Source organism: Pseudorasbora parva, chromosome 3 (genome assembly GCF_024679245.1).
Source record: "Pseudorasbora parva isolate DD20220531a chromosome 3, ASM2467924v1, whole genome shotgun sequence".
In the NCBI taxonomy this organism is placed as follows: Eukaryota; Metazoa; Chordata; class Actinopteri; order Cypriniformes; family Gobionidae; genus Pseudorasbora; species Pseudorasbora parva.
Window position 1 is genome coordinate 25,762,545 of NC_090174.1, and position 25,472 is coordinate 25,788,016.

The following is a 25,472-nucleotide window of genomic DNA, read 5'->3' on the forward strand; positions in this document are numbered from 1 at the left end:
ATGTCTTTAAACGTTTCTAACCCTAATGCCAAATAACAGAATGTGAGGTAGAAATGATCTATATACAATTGAAGAGACAAATCACTTCTTTTTTTTCTCTCTCTCCCAGTATTCCAGTAGGGAAGTACCTGGGAACTGTTTTAAAACCCTAAAAGGCTCTCTTAATGCATTTTAAGTACTTATCTTTATTTATTACTTTTCACTTTGTTTAATAAATGATTGTCAAGAAAACGGCATGACTTCCCTTCTTTTTTCCTGATTTTATTTTTCCACACTCTTTTTTGTTGTATGATAGTTATGTATGATAGTTATGCTATAGAGTTATTATTATTTTATTTATTTTTATATATAGCCTATATATATAAAACATCTCTGTAATACATGCTAATAATTTAGTATTGTTTAATCTTCTAAACCCGTACTTATCGTGAATAGAATGAATGTGAATGGTGCTCGTCCGTGTAACGCTGGAGTAATGTCCTGAGTGCTATTGTCGAGCCTGGCCTCATCTTTTAGTTGCCGCTCTTGGATCAATGAGACAAATTCCAAAACAAACAGCCGAAGAGGCTCTTTTCTTTTCCTAAGAAGACTCCATTCACACAAACCATTTTATCTGAGGCCCACCAAACAGTCCTTTTGAGGGTCGTCGTTCCCAGTGCCCGAACGAGCGAATCTTCTCGAAAGGTATCTTTTTAATGACCGATCCACTGTGCGATAAATAATGAGAGTTTCATTATTGTGTTAGCTCAGTTGAGTGCAGCAAAATAAATAATGAGAACTTGTAATAATGGTTGACCTAACCTCGTTCTTTTCGTCCAGAAATGAATAGACTGAAAGGAATGACGCTTGAGAAAGATAACTAACCTGGACGCTTTGGTTTTGCACAGAGAGCTGTATTCAAAGACTACTTGATTCCCCATAATGCAGATACAGAACATGTGTGAACACGTTAGTTGCAGAGCGGACATATTTGTGTAATTTTCAAAGATATACTGTTTTACATGTTTTTAGAAGAGAGGGAATATGAGCCAACACGTGAGCTATGTTATTTATATATTATGGAGTATTTGAGGTTGGACGGTGTTTGTAGAGAAAGTTGAAATGCAATTAAGTACACAGCTTAATGACTTGAACTCAGAACCGCTCACGAGAGGGCATTTGACCAGAAGTGACTGCCCCCTTGTGAAAGCATCATGTACTGACAGCCTTAACATGAATTAGATCTCTAGAAAGGCTTTATTTTTTATTATATGCCTTGTCATTAATTTTTAATGTCGGTTTTAATTTGTTATATCTCATTAAAATGGTTAATTTTGTCTTGAAGGGACTGTGCGCATCAAAACTGAGAGCGATGAAAATGGGAGTAGCCTACAAAGAAAGAGATGCTGGACTAGGACAAAACGATATCTAAGGTATTTTTTAAACATTTAAAGACAAAATTTTTCATTTAAATCTTGTGTGTGCGATATTGATTTGCCTTACATACAGCAAGTCAAAGAATAATTGAATTGTATTTTGTTGTTATGTACAATAATAAAATGATGAAAACATCAATCAGTTTAATATTACATTCAGAAACAAATGGGTAGATCACAGAAAGCAAACATTCTGTTTTTATGTACTAAAGCAAAAATAATTATAAGAGCGTATAATGCAAGCACACACCTTATTTTCTATGTCTGGTGATCTAGATGATGAAAAAAATCTCACACATGGCCATTGCGTGCAAAAACAAACTGTATTTATTACAAAGTTTCAGTCAAGCGGCCTTTGTTGGGCATATGTCTGATCTATAATCCTCTTTAGCCCTTATTTGCCCTTGATGTGTCCCTTGTGCCTCTCGTTTGAGCTGTGGCTAGTGGTCCGAGAGCAGCAAAGGTCAACAGCCAGTCAACCGAAGCCCCCGAGGGACACCAGCATTTAGATTCCGGCATACCAGCACTATCACTGAAGATACTCTTTCGTTTTCTTCTGCTAGAATAGTAACCTAGTATTAAAAAGGAAAAGGTAATTAGCTAGGAATAAGTAAGCATTATTTCTGTTACAGTGTCTGTAAATGAAGGAGGTTAATGAGAGAGAAATAATGCATGAAGAACTGTTACAAACAAAGGACATGCTTAGTTGCACGTGTTATCAATACAGTATCTATGCAGAAAAAAAAAAGTTACTTTACTTCTTTGCCTCCCCGGGAAGTTGCTTTAGAGATTTATTTCCACAATCCGCAGACATGACAGCTTTCCTGGCCTGCTCATGTCCTCAGCTTGTCTTGGTATATGTGTGACCATAGTGATGATCCTATACAGAAGTATTTGTCATTAGGGAATTGTTGCTGGGCAGTGGCTGGAGGCATGTTACGCCTATAGTATCCCAGAAGGCCATAGGAGCTGACTCCCCATAAGTCACCACTGGAGGTGAGAAACTCATATTGTGTCCTCTGTTTGCTTGCCTGAAAGACAGTGGGAAATAAGGGTTAGTCTGTAAGTTTGCAATGGACGTATTTCAAGTGCGATGTGTCGCCATTGTGTAAACGGCCTCTGCTCACTTTGCGAAACCCTGCCCATTTACCAACAGATCGCCTCTGTTACCTAGCAACAATTTAATTAAGATGGCATGTGCAAGCTTTCTCTCTAAATGCAGGATTTTTTGTGTGCTCCAATAAGAATATTAAATAAGGCGTACATAGAGTGCAGTAGTGATCTATGGACACTGCTAAAGCTTGAAAAATAACAGACAGGCATGGGGAAAATGATCAAATATTATTAATTATAAAAAAAAACTATAAAATAAAGCGGTAACACTTTACAGTAATGTCTCATTAATTAACAGCCGTGAACGCATTAACTAACATTAACAATGAGTACATTTCTTTATTATTAACAGTCAAGTTCTCTGTGACTTTAAAATGTGTCTGTACAGCCAAATTATTCAACAAAGCTTTGCCATAGAGGGGGTTAAGGGGGTGCCGCTGGAAAAGATTTCAATATCGAAAATAAATTGATTTCATAATTGTAATGTCTTTATGTTCAAAATTACTCAGAGAGTGAATGTCAGCTTCAACAAATCAAACAAGAATGTGCTCCGCCATCGGCACCTTCCTGTCCTAAAAAGGTGATGAATGAGAATTTTAGATCAAGCTCCAGGAATGACAGAAACTCGTTTTAACCAAATGTTTCAGATACCTCATCATCTGCCGGTGGAGTGTGATTCATTTATTTTTCTGTCAGTTTACAGTTTAGGAAAAGACACAGAGTAGTTTTAAGTGGTTTATAGGAAGGCACTAGCAGATGCAAGAAATGCGCCTAATATCTGTTCTGCAGTACCATTAAACAAATATTTTCAACATTTCGCAACTCTGCACGAAATAGATTGACTTATAATTAGTTTAAACAGTCTTTGTGGACAGCAAACCTACTCTGATGTGATATGTTTGGCCATTTCTGATACAATACAGTTGACAAGACATTTAACAGACCTCAAACCATTGAAAGCAGAACGTCGTGATTTTGCAGAGTTAAATGCGTTGTGAGGTCAACATATTTTATTGATCCTGGAACAACATTTCTGTCCAAATATGTAGTCTCAACCATATACCTACCCCTAAGCCTACCCCTGCCCATAAGTTATCCCTTAAATCAGTGGGCAATGATAGGTGTAGACAGATTAACTGTAAACTTGTCTCTCAAATCTGACTGGTATGTTGTTACAGTATCAACAAAGATGTTGCTCTAGAAACATGTTGCAGTTGGTGAAATGCTTTAACATATGCAAATCAAATGCACTTGACAGGATCTCTGTTAACATAATGACTTTAGGAGTTCTGCCTCAACATTTGGGCCTTGACATTAACAATGACCAGGCATTTGTGAAGCCAATGCCTGATACGTGATTGTGGATTGGTGGGAAAGGGCACAAACAGTTGTTGTGATCCGTTCACCCTGCCGTGTGTCTGCTTCTCCAGACACATTGCCAATCTTACAATGGTGACAATAATGGTGGCCCATCCTGCCCCGCCACTCCAGACAATAGGCACGGCCCTGGGCCATATGCTGAGCCTCTTGACATGGGTTCGTTTGCAGGATTGTCTGTGGGAAAGCGGGGATGAGGACTACGGCAGACATCGGAGGTCACGGGGTCGAGCTCCTAACAAAACTGTTGAAAAGGGCCGAGGTAATTTTGGGGTGTATGAGCACTGATGTGTTTTTGAGTCCCCTTTCCTATGATTGAGATCTTGGTGAACGGTCCCATTATTTAAATCATAAAAACGCATGTTTTATCCCTGAATAAAACGATGTGATATCACCATAGCAGCCTGGCTGCTGCTAATTACCGCTATTACTCGCTGTGCTATTTTAAGGAAAATAAATAACCTTCCCCATCATCTTTCAAACAAAAATATGCCATGGCCCAAAATGACTTTCATTATCAAATGCGGTGATTAGCATGCGCGCAATGTAGATTGGACGTGCGGCTTTGTTCGCGCATATACAATTGCACAAAAGATGGACGGCCTTAGGCTGCTCCTCTTTACCCTTCCCCCACACTTCAGCGTTCCCGCCTCCCTTCTTCTCAATGCTACGCAAATAAGCATCTCGCTCCCGGTACCGCATTAATTGGAGTGTAGATAACTAGCTGCACCCTCCATGCACACTTTTATTCTCTTTTATTAGCATGACACTGGTTAGTGGCCTGCTCTGCAACAATCTCTTTGGGCCCCTGATTAAAAAGAGGACCCCTCAGAACACAAATCTCCTGTCCCCTTTCATCCCTGGCCTCATATAACATGGCTCTCTGATCCATGCTGGCACTGCTAACTGTCAAGAGTACCTGTTCGCTTCCTTCTCATCACCTCCATCCAACCCCGTTCCAGTTTGTGCCTCTCCAAGTGAGAGTAATTGTTGCTTTCACCTGAAAGCCAAGCCTTACAGATTTAACATTGACGTACAGGTGTCTCCCAGGACAAAAGCAACAAAAGAAAGCGGGTCAACGTTAGCGTGGAACAAGCCAGCTCTTTTGTGAGGTCACTTTGTCGCTTGAAAATGTCCTCCTGTCATAATCCACTCTGATTTGAGAGCATTATTCCTGTCTGGAATGGATCACACCCTCTCTCTCTCTCTCTCTCTCTCTCTCTCCCTCTCTCTCTCGCTGAAGGATCCAGACCCAATTGTGATCCCCCTATGCAAGCTCAGCTCAACAGGGTCTCCTCCTGTCTTGCTCTGATTTCAAGGTAAAACGTCTCATTAGCTCTGGCCCTTGAAAGACGCCCGCTCCATCTCATATTCAGTTATACATTCCCTTTGAATAGCTTGTGAGAGGCAAGGAGAGAGAGAGAGAGAGAGAGAGAGAGAGAGAGAGAGAGAGAGAGAGAGAGAGAGAGAGAGAGAGAGAGAGAGAGAGAGAGAGAGAGAGAGAGAGAGAGAGAGAGAGAGAGAGAGAGAGAGAGAGAGAGAGAGAGAGAGAGAGAGAGAGAGAGAGAGAGGAAAGCAGGGGTGAGAGCTGATCCAGCTACCTGTGAGAGGGAGGGGGAGGCCTGCTGAGGCCTCTGTAATTTCATGCAATCATTACTGCCTTATGCCACAGACACATTGGACTGTCATTTATTGCCTTACTTGAGGACAAAAGCTCTCTAGAAAAGGGAGAGTAGAAAGTGTCTCCACGTTTGTATATTCGTGGTATGCTGGCCAAATGAAAAAGGGCTCCGCTTTTAATGGTTAATTTGTTTAAAATACTGCTAAAAGGGATTAGAGAGCATGCTAGGTGCTTTTACAATATTATATGTTGATTATGTAGTTTATTATGGGGGCATTTAGGACAATATTTAAGTTAAGATCTATTTTTATTACCATTAGCTGTAGTAATGTTAGGAATAGTGGTAATATCATAATTATCTAATGATGTTCGCTTCTATAATTCTTTCAAAAGCATTTTCAGTTTTTTGAAGTTGAAGTTGACTTCCAAAACATTTTTTTTTTTTTTAAAGGGAAACGATTTCAAAATGTGTGTCTGTAAATTTTTGTGGCAGAAATCATACAGATCTAAATCTGTTCAGTCAGGTCGAGCTGCATTAAAATTGTCATCCTCAAATCTCGCACAAAACTTAAATTTTCTTATATCCCCTTGAAAGACTAGACATTATTACATTTACATTTATGCATTTAGCAGACACTTTTATCCAAAGCGACTCAGGAGTACAGGAAGCAATCCGTCAAGAAGAGGCAAAGGAACACAAAAAGTGCCCTTAATACCAAGATTTGTATACTGCTCAGAGTAGCAGTATACAATTACTGCTACTCCGAGCAGTATTAAAATACAGCCAATTATTAAAATACAAAGGCTGCTCTTTTCCAGGAATTCATTACATTCACGTTTTAAAAAAAGTGCATATAAAAAAGCGCCTAAATGTTGATTTTTTTTTTTTATCAAATTCCTCAATAATTCTTTTACAGTAGACAGGTAGATTGAGATCCTTTCCAAGTTCAGGCCTTAAGGCACGAGAGCATGACTGGAAGCTACTTTGATATGGCCTTTTACCCCAGTAACTAATGATCAAGCCAGCCCTCACATCTCTGAATATACTGGGAGAGTGGTGCCATCTATAATAAGGACTCTCACTGTAGAAAGCTGAGAAGGGCGATCAGAGCCAGAGTAAGAATTCAGCAGAATCTACAGAGAAGTCTAAAAAACAGAGCAGCTCCTTTATCCTCCAAACCAGTCAAACTCAGATTAGAGCATGCTCAACAGCAAATGCCATGAAAACCAATGGCTTTCAAAGAAGCTTAGTTGTTGAATCCTCTGCTGAGATCCAGAATGGAATGCTAAATGACAGGAAATATCTTATTGCTCTCTCTCTCTCTCTCTCTCTCTCTCTCTCTCTCTCTCTCTCTCTCTCTCTCTCTCTCTCTCTCTCTCTCTCTCTCTCTCTCTATCTATCTATCTATCTATCTATCTATCTATCTATCTATCTATCTATCTATCTATCTATCTATCTATCTATCTATCTATCTATCTATCTATCTATCTATCTATCTATCCTGGTGAGGACTTCAAACTGAATACACACAGACTAGGACCCACAAGGACCTAAATTGAGGTCCCCACGGAAAAAGCTTATAAATCATGAAGCTGGGTTTTGTAAATATAAAAATGCTGAAAGTTTTGTGCGATGGCTAGGGTTCAGTTTGTACTGTATATTAAAAAATAATAACAATAAACTATATCTATGATAGAAAGTCTTTGGAGGGGCATTTTTTGGTCCCCATGTGGAAAACAGCTAATAGCAAACATTAAACAAGTTTTCTGTGAGGGTAGGTTTAGGTAGATTTAGGTTATGAACAGAAAAAGCATCTAAAATCTTTTATATCATTATAAATGTTAAACATGGTAGTGCATTTATACAGTATATATTAATTACATATTCCTCTTTGTTTTATTATAGTTGTAAATTTTCCTGTATTTAAAAGACAATATTTAGCCTTAATTTGTGCAACTCTTCAACTGCCAGACTCTTTAACTCTTTAACTGCCAGTAACTAACTAGTTGGAGACAAATTGTCTAGTTAAAGTCTTCAAGGCCATAACATTTGAATTTGTTTCTGGCCAGACCAAGACTGAGCTTTGAAAAAGACATAAATATATATTCTATAAGCTCTGCTTGTTACTTATTATCACTCCGTCTCCTGCCTTCCGCTCTTCCCCCGCATTTGCCTATCGGCTGGTAGAAGAGTTAACATGACAACCAAGTTGACTGACTTTGAATACCAGACAAAATTTTATATTTCCTGATGGAGAGAAAGATGGAGATCCATAATTTGGATCTACACTGGATATAACAGACCCCAGATCAAGATTGAACCTATTCTCTTACATGCCAGACCTGATCAGTGCACTTTGACTGAGATGTTACCTCCGAGTCAAAAGTTAAATCTCAATGAGGCCTTCCGTGGCGCTGTCACTGATTTAAGGATGAGCCAAATCAAAACAGAAGAAAAGAACCAGACACCCGAAGCGAACACTCTTCACTGCAGGTATCACTTCTTGCCTTGCGGCACACTGCAGGGTCTAAAATGTTCTGCCCAACTGTAAGCGGTATCTGAACAAGCAAAAGGTGTACTGCGGATTAACTGCCTGTGCTCTAGCCATGGGCAACCTCTGAGATTCACGTGTGGCCACGTTCACGCACGTTTCCCCCCACACGTAGCCCAGAAGGGAGTCGCAGTGGATGATCGACTCAGACACACTGTTGGGGAGAGCAGATGTCCTTCAAATGTGGACGCTGTCAGCACAATCCAGTCCCATTGAATGATTTATCATAGCTTTGTTCCTATGGAAACTTACAGGCATGCTCTCTTAAAAGGCATGTGAACAACTGAACCGACTTTCTTTTGATTAAAGTACAAATACACTGAAAGAGTTTTCACTTTTCTCCTAACTGATACTGATATATTGAATAACCAGTGTTACAATCCCAGATGTGTGGTCTGAGAAAGAGAAATTCAATATTTTTGCCACCCTTAATTAGCTTCAAATGACAGACACTGCATCCTCATTGCTCTCTCTCTCTCTCTCTCTCTCTCTCTCTCTCTCTCTCTCTCTCTCTCTCTCTCTCTCTCTCTCTCTCTCTCTCTCTCTCTCTCTCTCACACACACACACACACACACACACACACACACACACACACACACACACACACACACACACACACACACACACACACACACACACACACACACACACACACACACACACACACACACACACACACACACACACACACAGATCATAAATACTGTGATTCCCCACCGAGTGCCTGAGGAGATGAAAGCCATTGCAGCTGCACCCACCTTAGTGTTCTGCAGTGCCTCGCAGGAGGGGCTCCCAGCGTGACACAAACCAATAGCACAACCCACACACACACACACTTACACACAGATTCACCTCACAAACATCATGTAGATAACCCCTCAGGACATCTAAACAAATAAATATCTCACAGGTCACCAATTAAATGTATAGCTATCTTTAGAACTAAGTGGATTAAACACACAGGATTTTAGATGTTTTAGTGCACCCCAGACCACCATCATTTATTTTAATGCTTGTTAAAGGGTTAGTTCACCCAAAAAAGAAAATTATGTCATTAATGACTCACCCTGATGTCATTCCACACCCGTAAGACCCCCGTTCATCTTCGGAACACAGTTTAAGATATGTTATATTTAGTCCGAGAGCTTTCTGTCTCTCCTTTGAAAACGTATATACGGTATACTTTCCCTTTTCAGAAGAACCAGAAAGGTAATAAAAACATCATCAAAGTAGTCCATATGCGACATCTGTGGGTTAGTCATTAATGACATTTTTATTTTTGGGGTGAACTAACCCTTTAACACACTGTAAAAAAAAATGTTGGTTGTTGGTTTAACTTAAAAAAGTAAGTAACCTGGTTGCCTTATAATTGTGAGTTTATTGAAATTAATTTGAGTTGATACAATGAAGGAAATTTGTTTAATAAATAGAAACTCAAAATCTCAAAAATAATTGTGTCTGAACCACATAAAAAATTTGATATATCATGAAAATAGCACTATTTGGCACGTTTCACTGCGTCATCAGAAATAAAACATACACAATTACCCAATATGGTTACAAAATCTATTAATAATATTTTAATAAAGGTTGTCGAATCTCAAAAAATGTTCATTGTATTAACTCACAATTTTAATTTCAAGGAACTCAAAATTTTAAGGCAACTAGGTAACTTTTTCTAAATATTTTTTTACAGTGCAGGGACTGGTAAAGCTGTGATGACGTGACAACAGAATAGGACTAATTGACCTATATTTTAACATAAATCAGGTGGATTTTATTTTCATATCAACATTAAGATATAAAAGACATAAAAAGACTGGATTTTACCCTGATCTTGAGGATGTTTAAAATATTTTTGGTGATGGGCCATCACAAAGACCATATGTCATGTCAATTATGGATCATAACCACATTGCAAACACCAATGCTAAACTATAGCCTTGCAGTACTATTGTGTTGCTCTTTAAATCACGTCACTAATCATCTCTCTCTCTCTCTCTCTCTCTCTCTCTCTCTCTCTCTCTCTCTCTCTCTCTCTCTCTCTCCCTCTGTATATATATATATATATATATATATATATATATATATATATATATATATATATATATATATATATATATATATATATATATATATATATATATATATAATCCTATTGGATGGACTCTGTATTTGGCTAATAACATTCAAACTTTTGTTTGGGCAGCTCAGTGCCCTTCAGTACTTTGGCTCCATTCATTTTTTTCGAAAAATAAGCATTGTACAAGCGGGGCAGTGAACGCCCTAGTAATGGTGTGAGAACCTTGGCCGTCTGGATGAATATTTACTCTGTCATCATGGCAGGGTGATGCAGATAAATCTGCCTCCTTTAGCTGCCCATGCTAAAGATGGAATGGAGAATGAGAAAGGGGGGAGGACGTGAGTGAGAAAATGGCTGACAGTGAAGGAATCAATTACTGGACAGAGACAGCTATGATGCAACTGAACTCAGGCAGACGAGCAAAACAGATGCAGAACAGAGTATGAATTTATACAGGGCAGATACACATATATGTAAACTTATTTTTCAAATAAGATTTCCCTTTTACCTAAAATGTGATTCAAACAACCTTTTTAGACTAAGCCAGGATTACGGCTTTTTATGGCATTTAAGTCGGGCTCTTCATTTTTGGTTGTTCAGAACACATATGGGCCAATGCTATCCAACCATGCACAGCAGTGATATCATCTCGGTTCTCAAGTTCTCTACCTGACTTTCCCATCAGGCCATGCTTTTTCTTCCTTCATGCTTTTCTCTCTCTCCATTTTTCATACACAGTCAAAGAGACACCCCTCCTCAATGCACTGTTTACAGAACCTGTGGACTGAGGCCTTTAAAGGGGCAGCAAGCTGGAAAATAACCACATGCTGTCCTGGGCAACTCCACCACTCCCAGTTACGCAGTTTCCCAGGGAGCCATTCAAGAACTTTAGCAGCCAGATAGGCTCACACCCCAGGTCTGTCATCTACCCAGCACCGACCCTCACTGGGTCAAACACTAGAAGTGCCTCTCTTTGAAGGACAATAGGGAACATGGGAAGAATGACTGATGACTATCTGGCATGAAGCAGAGCAGTGACTCAGCAAAGCAGAGAAGTGTCCCAGGAGACTCCTTCTGAGACGGGCAAGAGAGACTGGCTAAACAGAGGTTAAAATTTAAACATGCATATTCTTAATCAGTGTTTACTGTTTGAGAATTGACCAGGCTTATCAGATGAGAGTTGATTACAAACAAACTGTGATTTGTACATTTATTTCACAAAGTTTATTGAAAAAATGTATTGTTTAAGGCGAACCACCAACTTATTTAAGCCAGCTTTTATGATGATCATGAATTTAACTTTTTCCCTGTAAACAGTCCTTGCCATTTAACCTTTGACCTAAGGGATGTCAGCCATTCTACTTGCCCTGCCTTTCACAGGAACCTGAGTCAATAGATAAGCTGGTAAAATGGCTCATTTTGGGTGGAAGGGGAGGGGCATTGAAAATGAGGGGCTTGACCGGTTCATCATCAACCACTTCAGTGGTCACTACCAATATGACCTTTAACCAGAGATCTTGTCAATGTCAAAGAGTCCCCTTGGGAAGGACATGATCTGCCATATGGGTGAACTTGGACAGAAGAGAACACCATAAAGGAAAACCAATTATCAACTCATTGATATCGATACTCTGTTGATACCAATCATTCTTATAGTTGAGCATGTTAAAACTAAATACAAAAACACCCACCCACCCCTTTGTAGTCCCAGGTTGATATTGTAGGCTGCTATACAACATTTTCAGGGTTACGATATCCTAACTCTTGAGTTTTATAATTGTTGTAAAAAGTAATAATTTATATTAATTAATAATAACTAATGATTGTAGTATTGTCCTAACTCTTCCTGTGGTTTGATTCAGTGACCATCTCATTAGTCAGACATCCCTAGCATGTGGCCACCCGGGTCATTTTGAAAGAAAGAAAAAAACATACCAAATTTGTTTGTGGCCAGCTCTCAGAGCAGACAATAGACCCTGTGTCTCCTAAAACCCCATGAGGGCCTTCTATATAGGAGCTTGTTTGACCTTAAACACGGACCTGGTCAAAAATGGAAAGGGTCACAGCCCTTAACACCCAAAACCTATGACCTTTTCCCAAAGGACCTGCCCCAATGTCCAAAGAACAAGGCCATTTAAATTCGAATAAAACAAGAGAATGATGGAAATTTTGTATCATATAAGGATATTCAAATATGAAATCAAATATAGTTGTTTTTTTTACCAAACATTTTCAATTTACCTGTTTGGCATTCAGTTATGCAAAGCATTTTGAGACAGTTTAGATCATTCTCCTGAAGGGCAATCAATCCTCAAGGTGAGGTACATGATGCATGAAGAGGATAAAGCATGTTAATTAGACATTTGACTTTATTAGAATGCATCTTATTAATGATGACCTAATAAACAAAGTCTGTACATCTCAAAACTCATAAAAGACATTCTGCCCTGCTCAAGGATAACTGTAAAAACCTGTGTGTTGTCAGTCTTGTGAAGGTGGTTCACATTCATTTCTCAATGAGATTTCTGGGCTAATGGCTGATGCAGAACTTATGATGTGTGATATTAAAATGAATTGTGTACTATTAAATTACAGCGTGGAACGGTCACAAACATTGTAGAGAGAGACGTGAATTGTAGCTGCATGATGGGGTGCAGAAAGAGCCATGTCAAAGAAAAACATGTTAAAATAGCCTTTGCTCCGCACATGGCACACTTGATCAGCCCTACAGGTCTACTCCAATATAACAATATTCTCAGTAAGACTGATGGACTTTTGCCCCGACCCGAGATTTTGGGCCTCTCAACTGAATAAGTAGAGCTGCAGGAGCAGTTGACGCTGGCGCCTGGGCCTCTGAATAATCCTGTGCATATCCCCACAGTTTCTTTTCACACTATACCCCAGTTCTTCCCCCTTCCCTGGATTCTTCCCACTGTCCTCCCAACCCTGACTGTGCACCGGCAGGTAAGGACTCCGATCAGCCCGCCACTCACACTCCGGGGTGACGGATTAGAACACGTCCTCCCGCCGCCCGCTTTCATCCTTTGCCAGTGCTCGGGTAGGGGGCTCGTCCGGAATTGGAGCGCTTTCTCCTCCGGCCCCTCCCCCCTTCTCGCCTTACCTCGAGGAGGTGGCTTGGGGTGTGGGGCAGGAGACGAAGCAAGTGGCATGAAAAGGAGGGTAATGGGGGAGGGGCGGCGAGAAAAGCTGGGGAGAAAAAGAACGAACATTGTCCTTTTCAAATGGATGGGAAACGATTCAGTGGGATTTGCTGGCAATTATACGGTGCAGGGCTAATCAATTCAGACTATTCTGGCTGTGGAGTGGACTGATCCGATAGAACAAAAGGTCGGTCAGCAGGAGAGGTACCTGAGAAATGGGTCCGCTCGGTGTAAGTAGCATGGGGCAACACCTCCCCCTCCTGAACAGCACCAGAGCATATGGACTGGCTATGAACTTATTAGCCAACGGATTAAGGGGTAAAAGCAAGGGCTCGGGGGGACACCACAAGCCCCTTTCACTTCGGCACTCCGGGGTCTTTCCACTAAAAAAGAAGATGATGATACCATTAAAATATTCCTGGTGAAAGCACATACTTCAAGAGGTGTGGTACTTTTCATATGCTATCCGTCCTCAACACACAACATACAAAAACCCATCTCACTAATAAGAGGGATCCGATTGCCCAGTATATTCATGAGCAGATTCCTCACAGAAGGAGTTTCTACTTGGGACTTTGATGTGATGAGGCGGGTGACAGGTGATCCTTGGCCCTTTCATGCCTGTCAGCAAGGCTCCATGCCCTCAACAACCTCTCATCACCTACAGACAGTCAACAACCTGCTTCAATGGGCTTGAGGGACCTGAAGAGGCTCAATCTGGTGCCTACACAAGATGAGGCTCTACCTGGCTACTCTTGGTTCCAGCACAGGGCTAGTATTGTCATCATCTCAGCATGAAGGGGATAAACTATCAGTCCTTTGATAATTCTTACCAGAAACTAAGGACTTTGTAGTGTACATGGAACTGGAACCTCCTGGTGCTAAAGACCAAGCCATGAAGAATGGACATAAAAGACCAAAAAGACACCAACATAGAGGACATCTGGAGGTGTACAAAGCTGTGACACTCCAACTCCTTTTTTATGTTCTGCGCATGTGACTCTATCTACACTGTTTTGTCTTAACTCTCGCGCTGATGTCTTTCTCTACACCTTTCTTTTAATTCATGTAACAAGCAATATTATATTGAGCCTTATAGGGGAATCATACATCATGTTTATGTTTGTTTTTTACTTGCCCTGTACCCCCACTTTTTTTAACCATGAGAGGTTGCTCTTTAATGAGGAGGGATCTCAAAAGGGCTCTAAATGCTTCAGTCATTCTCATCTCCTTGTCACATGATAGGGTTATCAACTTCAGAGGCCTGGATCTTCACTGGCATCTCTCGAAACTTCAAGGGGAATCATAGAGTATACCTCTCTCACCCGTAAACATAAAGACAATGTGGTTTCTCCGCTTCCCTTCCCACATAAATGCAGGATGAAAACAGATGATGGCCTTGCTGTCTCAAATTGAAATGAAAGACCTCTGATCAGTGATGTCATTTCATTGCAATTGTATGCTCATGAGCCCCTGCACATTTTTACCATTGCAGTCTTTCTATAGAACGACTTCAAAAGACTTTTTTGATAAAAGAGCCATATGCGGTACAGAGCATGGTACGGTATGGTACTGTCTTAGCATAATTGAAAGCCTCTATTGATTGCTGAACTGAACTAACTGTTAATAGCAAAGCCCACTACATTACGTTATAATGAATACAGATAAAACACATAACAGGCTCTGGTTCAACCCAAGCTTTTGTGACTAAACCTTTGACATACAGCCAATGCATCTATAATGCTTAATGACTAAAAAACGTGGTGCTCAGATGGCACAAAGCCACATCCATTCAAGTCAAGCTATATTAACTTAAATCAAGTTAGAGCCTGCTACAAGTCTTTCAGCTCAACCCTTCAGTAATGACACAGACATACACTATTTCACTATTTACTGCATCCAGCTCGAGTGCTAATGTACAGTGACCCGTGTCCAGTAAGGTCACGGATGTTTGGGTATGTGAATGTGTTCTTATGCGGAGGGTTTTGGGGGCTACTGTAAGAAAAACGTTGTCGACTCCGCAACACACTCACACCGTGACGGACAAACTGAGAACTTCTGCCTTCCCCCACTTCTTCTTCCTGGTGCTGTCAGCCAGGGTCAGTCGGCTGTCAATGTGGCTATGTTTGTGTGAAGTGCTGTGGCATCACGTCTGCCTGTCAGTGTGTGATATCATGCCTGGAGGTGACCACAGGGTTGTGGGTGTGCCAACCTCACCCCTCACCCCTCTGGTAGCAACTGACATTGCCCATCCATTCTTCTCTACGGGTTTGTCAATCAGATCATCAGTATAAAAAAGGTAAATTACACAGAGCTGCTGTCTATAACTAAATATTAGATTCACTTATTATGCTGTCAAATCTAAATGAACATGCTAGAGTGCATCATAGTGCATTGCATGTTTTTTCTTTACAATAGGTTATTAAAAGGATGGTTAACACAGATATTGACAATTCTATACTCACAGTCATGTTGTTCCAAACCTGTATTTCTTTCTTGTAAAACACAAGAGGAGCTGTTAAAGACGAATGATCATGTGGAGGGGACCAGGGGCTGTCTGCAACTCATTTAAATATGAATAAAATATATGAATATACAAATGAGATTTGAGAGCTACAGAGGAAAAGAAGAATATCAGAGAATAATGAGTAAAATGTTGGTCTCAAAGACACACAAAGTTATTGTATGACCTTGCAATACTTATTGCATTGTTTAACACTGGAACAGTATGAGGGTGAGTAAATGAATTTTCACGTTTAGGTGCACTATTCCTTTGAAATAAATGTGGTCAGAATTACGATTAAGGAATTTATTAAGGATAAATAAAACTGGATTTTTGCTATTATAGGCTATATTATTCATGATGCATAATATAAACAATATTATTGCAACACATAAATAATATATACATTATATTATTATATTCACAATATATTGGTATGTGTATTGGTTATTAACAAAGATAACAGTTATAATAAATTAATTTATCATTGAATGGAACTTACCAATTTTAGTTATGGAATTTTTCCACGCTTCACATTAACAGTCCCCCAATTAAGCAATGCACAATGTTGAATTTATAAAAAAATTTAAAACTGTGAAAATAAATTAATAACAATAAACATACAATTACTTGCCCCTACAAAACCAATTAAATAATAAATACATTGCTGCTTTCCCCCCCCATTTTAATTTCCACACTAGTCACTGAGGTTATACCATGTAATTTGCCATCCACACAATCTTATTTAAAAATCAGACTACTAAGAGATGGATAGTTTGCACTTATTTATGTGTTTTATTTAGGGCACACAATTTTAAATCTGCCAACAAACATACAGTACAATAATAATAAAAATACTACATACTAATATAAAGAGGTGAAAATCCAAAGGAAAGTTGATCTAGAGGCAAACAGTGACAGAGTGCTGATCAAAGCTTGAGCGTGTATAGTTGTCATGGATATATGATGTCACTCCTGAAGAACAGAGGCATGGCATCTACATATTACGATGCCATACGCCATACCTTTTCCTCCCCTCTTTTACACTCAGTCAATTATGGGTTCCCATGTCACTCACCAACACCAAACACTGCATGAAGATGAGGCAAAAAAAAAAAAAAAAATCTTATTTGAAGTTTTACTCATTTGAATGACAAAAAGGAGGCCTGCTAACACACTGATAATAGAATCAATTTGCGCATTATAGGCACCAAAAATTAAGTGACAGAAAATGAAATTCTCCAAAACAAAAGAAACGGCTATTCTCGACAAATCACAAATTCAAAAACTTTATTGACAAACAATGTAAACAATTCTGTAATTTTGCTTTGCTTTTTGCTGTTTAATGCAACTAAGAAAGAAAACACATGCTAAACGAATTCTGCAAACATACAGAGAAACAGAAAGAAACTAATAGTTTTACCTTTGAAATCTCAGAATTAATTTACCAAGTAAACTATCACATTAAAGCATATAAAAAGACATCTCTTCTTGCCTCTCTCGCTCTTTCTGTCACATGCTCACAAGAAACAAAAGCTAATTGAAGCGTACTGTTAAAGGGTTTGAAATTTTAAGAGGCTCGTACAGCTTTTGTTGATTTAGGTTTTGCACCATCTTTCAATGGGTTCATAGGAAGAGGTTTAATCAGGTAGGAAACCCGGACAGAAAGAGGTGGGACGGGGTATTGTGTTGGTGTGAAAGCAGAACCGAAAAGGGGCGTCTTTTCACGTTTCTTTACTTTCACCTGCTGGGATCCATTTGGTCTCTTTCAAGAAGAAAAAGGGGCGAATGCAATGAATAAAGAAAGACATACGAGTAGCCCATAAAGGCCAATAGCTTAATCAACAGCCACTTGTAATCACCATAGTACTAAACTCCACTGTTAGCTTACAACATTTTTGAGCTCCATCGCTTGTGTATCATCGAGCCAGAGAAAGCTAAATAAACTCCTTTCTTAGTGTCGTTTTATTCAGTATAGTGTTGTAATGTTGCAAAGCATGCTTGGATGAACATTTCAAAAACGCTATAAAATTAAATATGGCAATTTTTAAGGTAGTTATCCAGTCAAACAATGAGGTTATTGCGCCATCTTGAGGTATAAGTGGGCACCATCCGCAGTGTTTTTTTCCCCTTAAATGTAAAAATTGAATTATGAAAAGGTTATATATTTCTTGTTTAATTTTTCTTTACCTCTCTCTCTCTCTCTTTTTTTTAAGTAGGCCTATAACTACATTAGCCATCTTGAGTGAAAAACAGAATAAGGACAGTGAAACTAATTCAGATTTCCCAGGCAAAAAAACCCTGCTTTTTTGTGTTTTGTTTTTTACGAGATTATGAACATTTTACGGTTAGTTATTCTGTACAGTCTATAAGGGAAATAATTTTTGACTTCATTAGCACAAAGGGGGCATTTGCAATTTGACTATAGTACAGTGTAATTAAAGTCTCTCTCTCTCTCTCTCTCTCTCTCTCTCTCTCTCTCTCTCTCAAAAAGCTTGTTTCATGATTAAAAATATGTAAATCATAGAATTTGTTTTCAGGTAAAATACATACATACACCTGTAGTTTTCATCATAGTAAAAAAAAAAAAAAAACTTTTGGCCCAAATTTAAACCAAAAACAACTTTTTAGCAATATGTGTTGAAAATGATATATTTTAATGGCATATTTTCATCTCTGTGTCAGTAACCCCTTTTTGCCCTAGGATGAAAGCACTGCCATTTCATACAGTCTGTTTTGAGACACTTTCAACACTCAAGGCATAATAACATTTCCACATGTCAAAGCCATGTAAATAACACATTTAATATTTAGCATACTGCAAGAAAACCATTTCAAAACATTCCACGGACAACATACAGACACACTCACAACAAACACACACATACGGCAGGGTCAGAAACCCAGAACATTGTGAAGACAGGTCATACATTACTCAGCCAGGTTTGTACACGCATCTATACCTTGAGAGCGCGCTGGCTATTTGGAGAGCTACGGACATGGCACTTTGATAAAGGGGTCATTCTGCGAGGCTTTGCGGGGGCTGTGTACTGTGAAGGATTGGATTTTCACATGAATGCTCACACTCTCAGGCTGCCCGTCCTCTTCCGCGTCCACACAGCAATGGCCTTTGAATGGCAGATCTCAATTTCTGATTGCTGTCTGATTATCTATTCACCTCCAGCTATATTGACAGGACACGCTGCTATTGAGAAGTGTGGCAGAATGAGAAGAGTGGCCAGAATTTATAATTAAGGGGGTTACAATGGGTGTCCTTTATTTTTGCCTCAGTCACTGCAGTAGTGAGGTATAAATAACTGAACTCTTAAAATGCTTACAAGATAGATCAGAAAGAAAAAAAACGTGTCATTATTTACTCACATTGTTCCAAACCACACACACACACACACACACACACACACACACACACACACACACACACACACACACACACACACACACACACACACACACACCCACACACCCACACACCCACACACCCACACACACGTTTGTTTTTGTGATATATATGGGGACATTTCATAGGCATAATGGATATTGATATCGCAATTTATACTACTGTATAAACCATATTTTCTATCCCCTTACACTACACCTACCCCTAAACCTACCCATCAAAGGAAACATTCTGCATTTTTACTTTCTAAAAAAAACTCATCCTGTATGATTTATAAGCATTTTGAAAAGTGGGGACATGGCCAATGTCCTCATATTTCACCCTCTCCTTGTAATACCTGTGTCATACCCGTGTCATTATACACATTTGTGTCCTCATGTTACAAAAACATGCCCACACACACACTAAAATATTTTGAAAAAAGTTTTTTCATAGAAGAAAGAAAGTCAGTCAGGTTTATAATGACATGAGAGTGAGTAAATGATGGCAGAATTATCTTTTTTTACATTTTCAATAGGCAAATTGTGTTGTTGCGACTATTTAAACTAGTTTAGCCAGTTTTGAAACTAAAACGTAAACCCAGTATTGTAGTGTGGTATTGTACGGTTCAAGATGCCCTGAATACAAGAGGCAAATAGGATGCAATATTAAGCTGAGGAATCTAGACAGAGCCCAATTAGAGAGAGATGGTTAGGATGGGACCTGCGGTGTGTGTGTAGAGCTGATGGGGGGAAGGGTGCCCGATGCCAACCTGAGACATTTTGATCTCCACACTTGGATTCACAGGCATACATTATTCTGCTGGCAGACACGGCAGACTAATATGCTTCCACACACGCATAAACACACACACAATTGGTCATTGCAGGCAACATGATCTGGGTGGCAACACTGTGACGCCATTCTGTCTAGCGCAATCGCCTTTTCCGCAATGAGCACCACAAGCCAATAGCATCCTGTTATCCTCTGAAAGGTGCTAGGAGAATATTTGTTTTGTTTCTCTCAAATGCATTTTTCAGTCATTTCAAAATAGTTTGGTTTGCCAATATAATACTTCCAAGGGTATGTCTGACATAAATCGTCAACGGTTTTTCAACCTGAAATTGTGAGTAAGCTATGAATACATTACATCTCTTGATCATGGCACAGTGCCAGCCAGTCTGCAAGCAGAATAGAGATTTGATGAGGTCATGTGATTTAGTAGCTGTTTGCTTCATGGAGAGAGCTGCACTTGTCCATATTGTAGCAGCTAATAATCACAACAGCCCTCCGCTGGTGTCCATGGCAACGGGCGACAGAAAATGAAAGGAGGAAATTAAATCATGCTGTCATGGGGGTGCATGCATTAATTTTGCATAAAGAGTGGATGATATGTGAAAGCCTGGGCTTGCCTTTGTTCAGTGCCAGTGTCTGGTACACATCCAAATATGACCAAGCCGAAACCAAAGCCTTGGGTTTAAAAGCAGTTTGAAAACAAAATAACTTTAAATACTTAATATTATTAATTGTCAACATAAATTTGAATTTGACTGTTGGTGAAATTGTTCTTTAACTTTAGGGGAGGAATTAGATTTTACGTTCTTGCGTAATAACGGTTACTTAAATCGATTTAAAACAAAAACAACAAAAGATCAATAAAATATTGCACAATAACCAGCACGAAGAAAGAAAAAAAATTAAGAATTTTTTGTGTGTGTGTGTGTGTGACAATATATAGTCCTAATTACTATTTTTTTACCATTTACTTGACCAGTAAATTAAAATAACACACAATAAAACAAAATAAACTATATAAAAAATATATATATTTGGTTTTAAAAGTGACTTTATAGCCTACATTAAATTATAATATACAATGAAAAATGGACATTAACATACACTGACAAAAATTATTAAATTAACACTTTATAATATAGCAGTTACCTCTGCTATCATATTATAACTATATATATACTTAAATTTATATAAATATAAATACACTGTAAAAAAGCTGATGGCTAAAATTTAAGTATAATCAACTTGGATGTTAAGTCATTTCAACTTAAATTACAATAAACTTATCATTAATCAAATCTTGTATAACAAGTTTAAATTATTTTATTTTGATGAGTTAAAGCAATGTCAAAATATATGTTGTCATAACTTGTTGATTATGTTTTAGTTGTTTTTTTTTTTACAGTGTACTGACAATGATAAATATTGAAATATGTCAAATTACGGCCATAAAGCAATATGATACTAATATATTGCATACCAAAAAAATGTTTTAAAAGTCTCTTACTTTATATAACAACAAATAAACTAAACAAGACAGAAACAAGTATTTGTCTATAAAAGCACGAGTTACATTATGCATGTCTACATTATGCTCCTAGACATTGCATTAAGTTGGGTGAGAAGTGCTATTGCGTTCAAAAAAACTCATTTACAAGATCTTTCAACATACTGCGCAGAACTTAGGAAGGTCTGGTTCTCTATAGAATCTGTACTGGCTTCATTTGTTGATAAGTTGAGAAAGGCCACAACGGATAAATGCTGTTCGTGACATACATGAGCCGTAATGTAGTACTTGTAGCCTCAGACAATCATTCTGATGGGTAACATTGATTGGCATTATGCAGGTAAACAGCAAGGAAGGGTTTTGTGCTGCCATGCTCACAAAAGCATATTGCAATCTACTATAAGAGGTGGGGTCAATGCCACGATATTGCTCCTTCAAGAAGATCCGAGGTGATTCGGTGAAAAAAGCACCGACATACACTTTCAATATATGCATAACACATGCTTCAGCCTGAATACAACATAATGAGTGTATGGTATTAAAGCTCTATAGATTTGCTTAGAACTCAATGAGGAGCCTGCACAGAATCGTTTGATTTTTGCCTTGCATTTGAGTAGGGCACAGTGACAGCTGTTCATCGTGTCGACAGTACATTTCTATCTACCACACCATCAAATTTGCCATGGCTGGACATTGATTTATTCATAACCATCAGTATGTATCATTTGTCGAAATTACGGAGAGGAAATATTGACGGATAAATAAAGATAAACTGAGGCACTGTAGACAGTGTCAGACACATCTGATTTCTAGACAGACTGAAACAACAACACTCAAAGACATCAGCTGATAACTAAAGTCATCTGCCAGAATTTATTCACAATTTAAGGATAAAACCCTGACACATTACTCATCTCCACCTGCAATACACACCACAGACAAAATGTCAACACGGTGAAATTCCCTGGCAACCTAAAGCCCGCATTTCTTGGCTGAAGGCAGTGCTGACACCAGAAATCAGATGCTGCATGACAAACAGATCATGCAAATGACCTCTGACTGATTCAGAAGTACAGACCTGTGAATCTATCCTCGGTATCCTGTGGTTTTAATTCAACCAGACCACCTGGTGATGATAAAAAAAAAAAAAAAACTGAACAAGGCTCTGAGAAACCGCCATCAAAGATGTATACATTTTGTATCATATTTGGTCTAAACCATCACTTCACCTATATGGCAGAGCCTGGAGCTCATCAATAATGCAACAGAACATCATGTTTATGCAATTCACACAATGACAGAGCACTAGTACATGATAGTATTTGCAGCCACATACTGACAACAAACCCACAACAGCCTATGCCCACTCAAAAGCATGGAGAAAAAGATGACAGTCATTTAGGTTAATATATATATTTCATGCCTCAACTACAGCAGGAGACTCGAGTGTAAAAAGGCAATAAATACTCACCTTTTGATTCAGTTTTGTGCAGGCTCTTATCGCTTCATGGTAGCACAGCACACAGGAAAAATAACTGTAGTGCCATGGTGATATGCAAATTAATGGATCACGCTGAATACAAGGACATTTATTATTCATAAATTACTCATGTTTATGCAAATTAGGTTGCACAGCCCTACTCAAATAGGAGGTTGGTAATTTATTCGCTCTTGCTTTATAAGCCTCAGTGGCTTTTTTAAAAGCTAATGGTTTGTCTGAGTGTCTGTTTATTCGTGTAAAAAGGAGAAAAAGGTATCAGCAACATGACATTTTTATTAACGCTTAAATGTAAAAAATAAAAAAATAAAAATATTTTAACTGCGTTCAAAAATTCAAGCAAAAGACAAATTAAGGACCATGTCGGCTAATACACATTCATGCTACACAAAAGGTGGATTATTAAAACTTGATGGAACCCCTTTTCCAATATAGGGAAATAAACAAACACTTGGCGCCCCCCTGTGGTCACCCGAGGAAGCGCGTCTATCCCGGTGTGATTGCGCTGAAATAAACACTCATAAGTACAGTTGGCCTACTGGACTAGTCTCTAAAACGCTATACTTTAATCGAGATGCGTTTAAACCAAGTTTTTAGGATTTCGTGGTCACAGCTCTTCTCAAAACACCATCAACCTCTTTCTCAAATTGATGAAGAAGTTTAAAGTCACAGAATCCTCTGTACAGTAAACCGGTCGCCAGTGTTTTCATAGCCTCTTTCATTTGCCACAGTGAAGGTACAGTGACAGTGTGTAAATTGCCATTGAGGTCAGCCGTGACCACTGTTGGGTCGAGTTTGGGAATGTCCAGATCCTTTAGTGTTTCGCGTTCATCTTTATCAGTTTGTTGCATTGCACGCACGTGATCGGTCGCACTTTCTTCGTCAGTTGGGTAACTTCGTGCGTTTTCTGAAGGCACCATCCCACGTACGACTCTCTCCCTAAAGCGGCTGAACCAGTCTCCGCTTGACCGGAAGTTACAGAACCCCATCATCCGAGCCAACCGAGTCGCTTCTGAACGAATCATTAATCCATTTACTGTGATGCCTTTCTCACGAGAATGATGGATCCATCTCAAAAGCGCGCCTTCAAGTTGCCGGGTTTTAGTACATGGAAAATCCATCTCTGGAACCGCGGTCTTATTATTATTATCAGATGTGATCTCTTTTCTTCGGTCGATCTGAAACATCGCTCGCATTTCTCCCTCTCGGGTTTTAAAGCGCGTGAACCAGTCTGTGCTCGCTCTGAAGTTACGGTAACCCACCATCCTGGCCAACCGAGCCGCTTTTAAACGAATCATTGATTCGTTTACGTTAACACCGTTCTCAAGAGAATGGTCGATCCAGCGCCATAGCGCAGCTTCGATTCGATGCGTCTTTGTGGCGGTATGGTTTTTGTCGGATTTGGGCTCCGGCGCGTCTTTCCCTTCAAACATCTCTCGTATTACTGCCTCGCGTGCTTTAAAGCGTGCCAACCACTCTGTGCTCGCCCTGAAATTGCATAGACCCATTTCTGTAGCCACCTGAGTCGCCTTTTCACGAATTAATAAGTCATTAACTGTAATACCGTTCTCGAGACAAGTATCGATCCACTTCCAGAGTGCAACTTCTACTCGAGACGTCTTCCGAGATGTAAACACAGTCCTAGGAAGTTTAGACTGGGCAGTTTTCATTTCCCTTTTCCGGAGCCAGACCGAAAGCAGCGGTCCCGATACGTTTAGCAGACGCGCGGCAGCCTTCTGGGACATTGGAGGAAGTTGGTCGTATTTCTCCAGTAGACACTTTTTTTCCTGAATTGATCTACGAACATATTTCCTCGTGGCCATGTTTGGGTGCTTTTGAAAAGCGATGGAGATTCGGACTCTCGAGGCGATTCTTTTAAGTCGGAGATTTTCAGCGAATCAGTTGAACCGGTTCACAATGATCCGTAGGCTACACGAATCGCACTAATTAGAGCACTTACAAAAAGCAGTTTACAAATAATAATACATATTATACTGGGAATGTTTATGACGATTGTATGACAGTTGTTCAACACAATCAATATAAATGTATAATTGGTCCTAGAAGGAGCGATTAAGACCCAGGAATTTTTTTTCTTGTCATTGCAAGAAAACATTTTTTAAAATATTTTATTAATATGTTATGATATGTCCTTGTACAAGGACTAAAACAAAATACATTAAATGATATATAGGCAAAAATAATGGGATTTTTTTTTCATTCACCAATCATTTTTCAGAATTCAGTTTTTTTTTTAACCAAACTTTGTTTAAAGATTATTCTCAACTATGTTAAGAAAGATATACCAGAATTAATTGATATACCATTTTACTTTATGCAATATGTGGGTAAAATTACCATAAGTGGGTTTTCCCATTCAGTGTAATGTATATTTAATTTGCATATTCATGTGTTCTTGAAGCAAAATTTAATGAAATAAGGAGTGTAAA

General features: G+C 39.0%; 1 protein-coding gene across 1 annotated transcript; it reads right to left on the bottom strand.

Moving 5' to 3' along the window:
* Window positions 1-1,724: 1,724 nt before the first annotated feature.
* LOC137070790 (uncharacterized) lies at window positions 1,725-24,892 on the bottom strand. Its single transcript, XM_067438239.1, has 3 exons — window positions 22,996-24,892; window positions 2,174-2,446; window positions 1,725-1,987 (listed from the first exon to the last, which is right to left on the bottom strand). Exon 1 carries the CDS (start codon window positions 24,843-24,845, stop codon window positions 23,616-23,618), a length of 1,230 nt encoding a protein of 409 aa, XP_067294340.1. The 5' UTR covers window positions 24,846-24,892; the 3' UTR covers window positions 1,725-1,987; window positions 2,174-2,446; window positions 22,996-23,615.
* Between the last annotated feature and the right edge of the window lie 580 nt (window positions 24,893-25,472).

Coding starts and splice junctions, on each gene's coding strand:
- LOC137070790 (XM_067438239.1), bottom strand. CDS start 24,845: ATGGCCACGAGGAAATATGTTCGTAGATCAATTCAGGAAAAAAAGTGT.